Raw genomic sequence first — 9,586 nt, 5'->3', positions numbered from 1 at the left:
TGGATTGAACAAAAAAGATTTCACTTACACTAGGGAACATGGTTGAATTATAATTTTTCCATCAATGATTGGGAAGTGCTTGCCCAAGTAAATTGGCTGTTTCTCTGCACAGGTGGTCAGTCAACACTGGATTGTAGAACTGGACCTGGTAAACAACTCTGGAGAGTCCTTACATAAGAGTGGGGAAACGTCATTGATTTCAGGCAGGGAACAATCAGAGCTGATGAAACCTAGGGATGTGTTAACTCATTCCCACTTTGAGAAACAGAATCTGCCCAAGAAATAGGATCTGTTGGGTGAAAAAGCTGTCCTTCCCTACAGGTAAGCTGGAATGGGGATTTCTCCCTCAAGTTCTAGATATGCTCCTAGATCTCCCCAATGAACAATTTCTAAACCAACTGTGGTGATCAACACTACTGATCTGGAAACAATCAACTGTTCCAGAAGCATTTGGCCCTCTTGCTGCAAGAGTGAGAGAGAAATGGTACTTCGATGAGGCACAGAGAGGTGAAGTTATGACATGTTGGCAAATCAGACTTGCTGCCTGAGCAGGACTTAACCCTGATGACACCAGCAGCCAAAATGCAGTTTTCAGCCACTGTACAGAGGCTAGGTTGAACAGGTTTTGCCATCACACAGGAAAAGAAACATCTAGAGATACCAGAAGCTTGAAAACCTTATCTCAAGCATAGGAAAAATGCAACTAAAGAGGGCGCATATTGCCACATGTTCATTTATCACTTTAGTACTGTTTCATTTGCATGCAAATGTATGCAGCTTTAAATTGAGATTTCTTTACTTTGGCAGCTCTCTCATAGTCCTATTTGGTAACTAACCTCTGCCCTTATGCAAGAGAAACACTGAGTTTTGTAAACATCCAGACACACTTACTCTTAGTTGTAGTTTCCAGACTGCTGCCCCCTCTTCTCATACTTATAAGCAGCAACTGATTTCGCAAAGCTGCTGCTATATCAGAGCACCCATGCACAACTTTCTTCCAGGTGGATTCTGAACTTATTTTGTAATCAGATAAAATAACGATCACCTGTGTGATCACACCCAAGTTGCTCACCTATTGTGCCTGCAAAAAAATAATTTCAGAAGCTCATCTGCTCACCTGCACATGCTTTTCCATCCACAACATTAACAATGAAGTAGTGACAAAATCAGAAAAAAGCTTTTAGTACGTATATTTAGCTGCCTTTATAATACAGACTTCTCCCCATGATTTATTGAGTAACTATATAAAAAGTTTTGCAGCAGCAGCAGAATTAATACAACCTGTGCAACAACAATAAGGGTCAGGCTTTTTGGCAACTTCACATAATTAGCTCAGATGTCACTTTAAAGGGGCAAGTGTAAAGTTGTGAAAAGATCACTTGCTTTAATCCCACACACCCCTGCTCTTAGCAAAATAGTATTGAGTGTTCAAATGCAACTCTTGAAATTACAAATACAGCAATAACTCATTACAGAAAGGGAAGGAAAACCCAGCATAGTTAAATAGCAAAGTGCTTCTGTATGGCACAATCCCCAGGACTCTGCTGCACAAGGGCCTTAGATTTGCATAATTACAATTAATTTCAATTGAGTGTGTGCAGAGTTAGTTACTCATGGATGGTCCTCTCAGACTTCAAATGAGACTGAATGGAAAATCACTAGATTTCAGTGTGGGCCCTCACAATATATTTTTTTTAAAAAGAAACAAATTCCCTTGTTAAACACTGAAAGAGTAAAAATGCACCAATTTCTACAGATTCAATACATGTTTACAAACTCACTGCAACACCACAAATAGAATGTTCAAGTTTTTTAGGGGGGGAGGGGGGAGCAAGTCTAGTGCTTGGCAGACAGGATGGAATTACTTCAATTTCTCAATATTAGAAAGATGCCTTGTCCGTTTACCCCGAATAAGCTGTTGGAATGAAGGAGGAAATAAATTGGAAATACAGAGTGCCAGAATATAACCACTAATGCTCTGAAATTATAGGCTCAATTCAGGAATACTGCAACGATGACTCAAACACCAACTCACTACTGAGTCTTTGTTTCTGAATGACTAAGTCCTTATAGCGTCCATCCAATATGTTGGCAAAATAGTAGCATCATAACCTACTTTAATACAGTTGTGTGCAAATTTCAGAGACCAGAGAGACCTCAGTATGTCTTAACTTTCCCTTTTAAAAGAATGGCTAAAGGCTTAAGCCTTTATTAGGAGCACCAAAACTGAAGTCACATAGGAGAGGCAGGTAACTTTGGTTGAACTTCAATCAGAACTAGCCACTGCATAAGACTGAGGAAGAGTCCATAGAGAGAGTGCCAACATTGGGAGCAACATCAGGAGAGAAATTCAGAGTGATCATACTGCTGATAAGAAGATTTGCTGGCAATACTTTTAGCACGGACAGTTGCTTTCAAGAATTGTCCCTTTCAGTATACATGGATTCATTGAACTTCATAATTTTTCAAACCAAGTTTTGCACTTTCAAAAAGGCTATTATGTGAGTGGAAAAGCTTATTGGATCAAGATGTCTTCTCATTCATCCAGTCCTCTACCCTTAGTGGTAAATGTCTTGTTAATTCCGCAGCCTGTATGTACAGTTCCTAAAGATCACAATAAGCAGCATCTTTCTTTAAAGCTCTTCTTGTTCTTGCTGCTCTTCTTGCCATTCTTGTCTTTGTTTTCCGACATCTTCTTGGCTCTAATCTCTCTCATTAGATCAAAGAATACCTAAAATGAAAAACTGCACATTAATATCAGAATTTTTTTAGCATACAGGGATTCAGCCTATAATAATAATAATATACAATATGTTGTTTGCTTTATAAGAAAAGTTAAAATTACCACAGGAATAGACCTTTTTACCGTTGTTTTAGATAGATTTAAAATCTAAACACAAGAACACAATGGAAATAGATACAACAGGTATCTACAGAATATTACATTTTGTCAATAATGAAGCGTTTTAATGACTAGTAAATCAACACTCTTTTTTATTACTTTTGCATAAAGATCCAAATTTAGTGCAGAATACATGGATTATGGTGGAATCTAAAATTATTACTTTTGCATAAAGATCCAAATTTAGTGCAGAATACATGGATTACGGTGGAATCTAGAAGAATTCTATAGGAACATTTTCCTATGGACACACGAAAAGCTTAAATGGAGACCTAGTCTTTATGCATACTATCATAAAGCTTAATGACACATATTTAAGATGAAGAACTTGGAATTCAATCTTAGTGAATCTTAGTCAATCTTCTGAATCTGCTGACAAGATTTTCAAACCACAATGTAAAGAGAGCTCAGGTCGCTGAGAAAATCTGCATTCAGTCAGTATAACTGTCCACCAAGAAATGAGATCTGAAGCACAGATTATATTGCAATAACCCCCAATGCACTTTTTAAAGAAGGTTTGGTGATCAAGAGCAACTGAGAAGGCTACCTTTGGAAGGCATTTAGCAAGGTTGCAAGGAAACCAGTACTTCTCAATTAAACTCATGCCAAGTCATTATATGCCATGAATTTACTACAAGATGCGTTCAGCATGGTCATACTAATATTCATTTAACCCAGCCACACAACACAATTTGTAGTCGGAGCATAATTTAAGAGGAAAACCAGCAGCCAAGACAGGAATCCTGTATTCTCACATAAAAGTAGCAAGTTTCCTTGCTATCCAAATGGGAACCCTATACGTCTTAAACACGACTCCCCTCAAATTCTCCATAATAAAAGGAGTCCTCAAAGGGCAGAAGTTTCTTGCTTTGTATTTATCCACAACTGCAAGTCAGTAACCACATTTAAAAGGCTGCTGCCCAAAACCAACTGAGTACTTTACCTTATCTACATTTGCTCTGGTTTTTGCTGATGTCTCTACATATTGCACTCCCCACTCGTCTGCTTTACTTCTAGCCGCTTCTACAGGCACTTGCCGACGGTCTTCCAAGTCGGATTTATTTCCCACCACAAGTAAAGGTATCTTGTCCTCTTCAGCTTTTACGCGCAGGATCTGCTCCCTAATAAAAAATATTAAACACAAGCAACTGAGGTGGCTATCATAGCAATTTCCCAGTAGTCTAAAACTATGGAAAATGTACACCAATTTATTATTTCACATGCCAAGAAATGATGGGAGCATTTCTGAAATAAATAGAGGTTTAAAGTTCTTTGCTCAACTAAAACTACAAAAGGAATGTGTCTCAAGGAAGTTGACAGATATAGTGTAGGCCTGGAGACAAAGGCCAAGAAAAGTTTGATAAGTTTACCCAGAGGTTATGATAGACATCTTCAACTATATGAAGAGCTGCCACACAGAGATGAAGAAAATTTGCTTTTGTTCGCTCCAGAGAGTAGGACATGAACCAATGGGTTCAAATGACAAATGAAAGGGATAAAGACTAAGCATTAGGAATAACCTACTGATGGTACAAGCTGTTCCAACAGTGGAACAGACTTCCTTGAAAGTTGGTGTAATTTTCTTCGTTAGACATTTTTCAGAGAAGGCTCAATAGCAAACAAACAGGGATACCGTAATAGTGTGTTTCCTGCATTGGCAGAGGTTGGACTGGACGACCTCTCAGGTCCCTTCCAAAACTAATATTCTGCTGCAAACATTCACCCCAAGAAACAGCTAAACATACTTAACACAAATATTGCTAATGTTCATCCATAGCCTTTATACCTTCAGATGTGCTCAATATTTTCCTGTTCCAACTGCAGGAACAAAATATTAAGAAAGTGAAGCACAACACTTAAAATGTTGTCCCTGGGAGGCAAGGCAGGGCAGGGCAGGGCAAAGAAGATTATTTTACCCTTCAGTGGCAAAAAGTAAGGAAACGTCTGTGTTACCTGGGTCGAATGATTTCCACCCAGGTAACCACCTCGATTTCACTATTAGTTACACTTGTAAAATGATGTTCACCTTGGCATATTATTCAGTTCATTGGACCATATTCCTTTTTTGGCACACAGTATATGCACCACACACAAAGCCTACAGAAAATGCCTAGATATCACTACTTACCTAAACTCTGCTGTTGCTGTAAAGGATTCATGCTCAGTTATGGAGAAAACTAGGAGAAAACCCTCTCCACTACGGAAGTAATTGTCTCGAATAGCTGCATAATCTTCTTGTCCAGCTGTATCCAAAATATCGATCTGTACTTCCTCACCATCCAAAACTACTTTCTTTCTGTAACTATCAGCCTTCGTAGGTTCATAGTCTTCAACAAACTAAGAGTTATAAAAGGAGTAATTAACTGTAGAGTACCCATACTCAGCTTCTGATACCTGATTTTTGTCAGCTTCAGCCCATATGCCAAGAAGACTAGATATCAAAGACCAATATGGATGGGTTATCAAATTATCAGTAGTGACTTCTGGGAACAATGTAGCAAAATAGTTTACCTTACAAGTCACCTTATATTGGTGTTCTTCAACCTTGGGTTCCCTGATGTTTATGGACTACAATTCCCATCATCCCTGATTACTGGCTAAGGTGACTGGGGATTATGAGATCTACAGTCCAGCATACTTTAGTTGAGATTCCTGCATTGCAGGAAATGCCCCTCAGGGTCCCTTCCAAGTCTACAATTCTATGAACATCTGAGGACCCACATGAACTGTGACCAACATGTAGGTCTCAAGCAAAAGAAAAGATACTATTCATACGTCCTCTTAGCAAAATACATTGGAAACTAACTATCGAATCTTATCATGCTTCTTGGATACAAAGTATTTTCTTTCGTTCTGCTATTTTAAGGCTGCGGTTTTGACTCTGAAGAGCACAGGACACAAGGCTAAAAATGCCTCCTTCACTATGGAATTAGAGTTGTGCAGTAAGACATTAAGAGTTTATACGACTGGGGCTGGAAAATGAGATTCTCAGCAAAAAGAGATACAACATTTTAAAAATATTTATGTTTCTTTTTGTGATGGGAAAAGGCAACACCATTCCCTGCAAGCTCCCACCCCAGCTTCTGAGATTTCACACTGTTCAAACAATGCCCTGGTCATTTCTATAGATAGAAGTTTTCTTGAGGCGCCAACCCAATGTCAGATTCTGTGCTTCTGCAGCAGAAGCATGGAACCACAGAACACACACAGCTCTAAGTGACGTTTGACGTACTATTGTTATCATAAAGTATTTATATATAGCACAACAAATTCTCTGGAGTGCTTCAGACAGATAAGAGCAGAACAGCCTACTTGAACCTCCAAGTTTTTGTGTAAGAGGAACTTAATCTCTGAACTAAGCTGTAAATGCAAGAATTCAACAATATAAATTCAGCTGTTTTACTGGCCCTGCTATAGTTAATGGGGTTATAGCTCTTTTAGGAAGAAACTTCAGTTTTGAAGAATAATGTGTTTTTTCCTGTGTTTCTGAACCAATCTACGGCTGTGCTTAGTTATTTCATATTAAGGAAGCAAAGTGCAGATCCAATAATGGTCCACTCCACTGTAATTGAAAATGTACACAAAGATCACAAATCTTACCTCATCATACATAAACTGAAGTGTCAGTGCTGATTTGCCCACACCTCCGCTGCCAACCATGATTACTTTGTGGAGGGCCAGAGAGCTCTGGTTTTTTGCCTTGTTAGCAGCCATTTTTCTGAACTGTTGTCAAGCACCACCAAAGTAGACTGATGAGCTAAAAGGTAAGAAACAGAAAATGTGTTTGGCATGTAAATCAAGTATTAAAATTTAGAATCAGTGTAGATTTATCACAATGCCCTTTGATTAATGCTTTTGCTCTACAGTATTAACAGTGCGCACCTTGGTAAGCTACAGTCAGGCATAAACTATGGCTTCCAATGAATGAGCATATTGCTGGATACCCTGCTCACCCGTAGCCCTGCCTACAACTGCAACAAACAGGTCATGAGGCTTGGCACACTATGCAAACCAGCATTCCTGTCCCCCAAACAAACCATGAGTGGGAAGCAACAAGCCCTGGTTTATGTTTCTGGTTTGTTTGGAGAAAAACCAGTCACAGGTAATGGATCACATGACATGTGATGCTAATTCAGCCCTTTGGTTTGTTTCTCTTTGCTGCAGCCAAGGCAGAATGAAGCAAGTAAAATTTCAGCAACTCCAACACACAACCTGTAACTGTTAAGTGAAGAGACCAAAGGAGCATTTATGAACTATCCCCAATTTTACTGGCCACAACATGACACCGAACCAGAGTGCCACATGAACTAGTCTCAGGTTTGTGTGTTGCCCATTCTCTCTTCTTCGTCTGGCTCATCTACCAGGTGGAGATTGGAAGCAGCCACTTGTTTTCAACCAACTACAATTAATGGCGGGATCCAATGAAGTAGTACCATCAGTTCAAGGACTTCTGGCTGTGTAATGGACCTTCTTCTTCCTCTTTTTGCATGCTGCCAAATCTCTTCTGGGTTATCTCCAACCCTCTGCAGCAGATATGGGGAGGGGCACACAGAGAGAGGGTAGGGAATTTCTGTTGTACAAATGGAAACCCTTGCACCAATGGTACTACTACAATGGATACCACCAAGATGTGTTTCCTAAACAGGGACATACATTTTTGTTTAAAATATCAAACCTGTAAAGGTCTGTCAAAAAATAAAACAACCCCATGGAGGACTAAAAGGACACGGTTTGGCAGAGTGCAGCTACTGCATGCTCTCTTCTCTTCATGCACTGACTTATGCCCAATTCAGAATGCCTGAATAGGGCTACCGTAGGCTGTGTTTCAGAATGGACCAGAAGCTGTCAAACTCATTTTACACCAAATTTAGCTAGATTGCATGGTATAACCATCTCAGGGAAACAAACCACTGGAGTAAAGCACCCTCTGTGTTGCCCCCACATATCTACAGTATAGACCCTTCCCTCATATCCAGTTTATAGGAACTCAGGATAAGCAAGACACCTTTGAGTGTTGGGTTGAGATGATTTCTTATCACTGCTTAAGAAGAATTAACTCTGAATTCACTTAAACCACACATTTCCCTTAACCCAGGCACATCCAACAGGTAGATCGTGATCTACCAGTAGATCACTGCTAGATTACTGGCTCCCCCCAAAAAATCTCAACAACTTTGACCTGAACCCAAAAAAACAGGGGTAGATCACTGCCAGTTTTTAACTCTGAGTAGATTGCAGTCTCTTGGGAGTTGGCTACCCCTGTAACCTCTGAACAGGAATTTCCTTGAGATGCCTTACATTTTTAGAAGCTGCTTTGTAGTATGAGGCTTTTTATATAGGCAATGTTTATGTAAATACACCCAAAGAGATTGATATTACATTATTTAAGTACAACTTATATCAATTTTAAAACAATCAAATGGCTTCAAGAGTCCATTGCTTTCCATTTCATTACTTAGCATCTTAAAATAGAATCTGTGAAGTAGGAAGCAAACTACAGTTAAGCAAGCATGCTCAATCACTCTCGTTTTACTTGCCATGCAGCTGGCGTTTACAGACTTTCTCCAGCTACAATGCAACTGAAAGCAGCCATTCTTCAGAGGGCCTTTAGTTTATACAGATACAAACAGAACTCCTTTGTGAAACCCTTCCACTAACCAACTTCTAAATTATTGGTTGAAATTTTAAACTAAATATATTCTGTATAAATTGCAATACTGTAGTGTGTTGTATTTTGTATCTTCATAGTTCATGTATGGCACAGAAAGATACGGAGACTATGAAGTCACAAGGTTCAAGTTACATACATTATGGAGATCCAGAGTTAACAACATGTTTAGCAGTTTTACCAAAATATAATAACGTTCTTAAGAGTAATTAAAGACCACTTAAAAAGAGGATCGAGGACCCTAAGTGTTCCAGGGGCAACTTCAACTGTCTGGTAACCCCCTGACCCTGGTTGATCAGCACAAATCAAATCCATGTACAGTGGTACCTCGGGTTACAGACGCTTCAGGTTATAGACTCCGCTAACCCAGAAATAGTACCTCGGGTTAAGAACTTTGCTTCAGGATGAGAACAGAAATTGCATAGTGGTGGCACAGCGGCAGCGGGAGGCCCCATTAGCTAAAGTGGTACCTCAGGTTAAGAAACGTTTCAGGTTAAGAACGGATCTCTGGAACAAATTAAGTTCTTAACCCGAGGTACAACTGTATGAAAGAGAGCTTATAGGCAAGCCTAATTGTTCTAATGTTTCACAATGTCAGTGAATAAGAGGTCTCCCAATAAGCATGTATAGGAGCTCTCCCACCACCAGATCACCATACAATTTTCATATATACAGTGGTACTTCAGGTTAAGTACTTAATTCGTTCTGGAGGTCCGTACTTAACCTGAAACTGCTCTTAACCTGAAGCACCACTTTAGCTAATGGGGCCTCCCGCTGCTGCCACGCCGCTGGAGCACAATTTCTGTTCTCATCCTGAAGCACTATTTCTGGGTTAGCGGAGTCTGTAACCTGAAGCATATGTAACCTGAAGCGTATGTAACCCGAGGTACCACTGTACATTGTTAGAGAATGTGTTGTTATGCCAGGGCAGGTGACAACACTAATAGTCTACTGACTAACTACCAGAAAAGCTGAAGAACTAAACATGTACTAACAAGTGATCGGTTTAGTCACCA

The 9,586-nt window shown here is 39.6% G+C and overlaps 1 protein-coding gene across 6 annotated transcripts in view; it reads right to left on the bottom strand.

Annotated features, from left to right (window-relative positions):
- Positions 1-1,173: 1,173 nt before the first annotated feature.
- The window catches only part of RALB (RAS like proto-oncogene B), a 28,766-nt gene continuing 20,353 nt past the window's right edge, over positions 1,174-9,586 (bottom strand). For all 6 annotated transcript variants that reach the window (XM_028742891.2, XM_028742909.2, XM_028742875.2 and 3 more), the window contains exons 2-5: positions 6,503-6,659; positions 5,031-5,239; positions 3,846-4,023; positions 1,174-2,731 (exon numbers count right to left, since the gene is read on the bottom strand). In XM_028742891.2, coding sequence (XP_028598724.1) covers positions 2,612-2,731; positions 3,846-4,023; positions 5,031-5,239; positions 6,503-6,616 — 621 coding nt within the window. In that variant the 5' untranslated portion in view covers positions 6,617-6,659 and the 3' untranslated portion in view covers positions 1,174-2,611. The remainder of the gene's footprint in view (positions 2,732-3,845; positions 4,024-5,030; positions 5,240-6,502; positions 6,660-9,586) is intronic.

Source organism: Podarcis muralis, chromosome 1 (assembly GCF_964188315.1).
Source record: "Podarcis muralis chromosome 1, rPodMur119.hap1.1, whole genome shotgun sequence".
Lineage (NCBI taxonomy): Eukaryota > Metazoa > Chordata > Lepidosauria > Squamata > Lacertidae > Podarcis > Podarcis muralis.
Note: the sequence above shows the minus strand (reverse complement) of the source record. Positions and strands in the feature narration are given on the sequence as shown.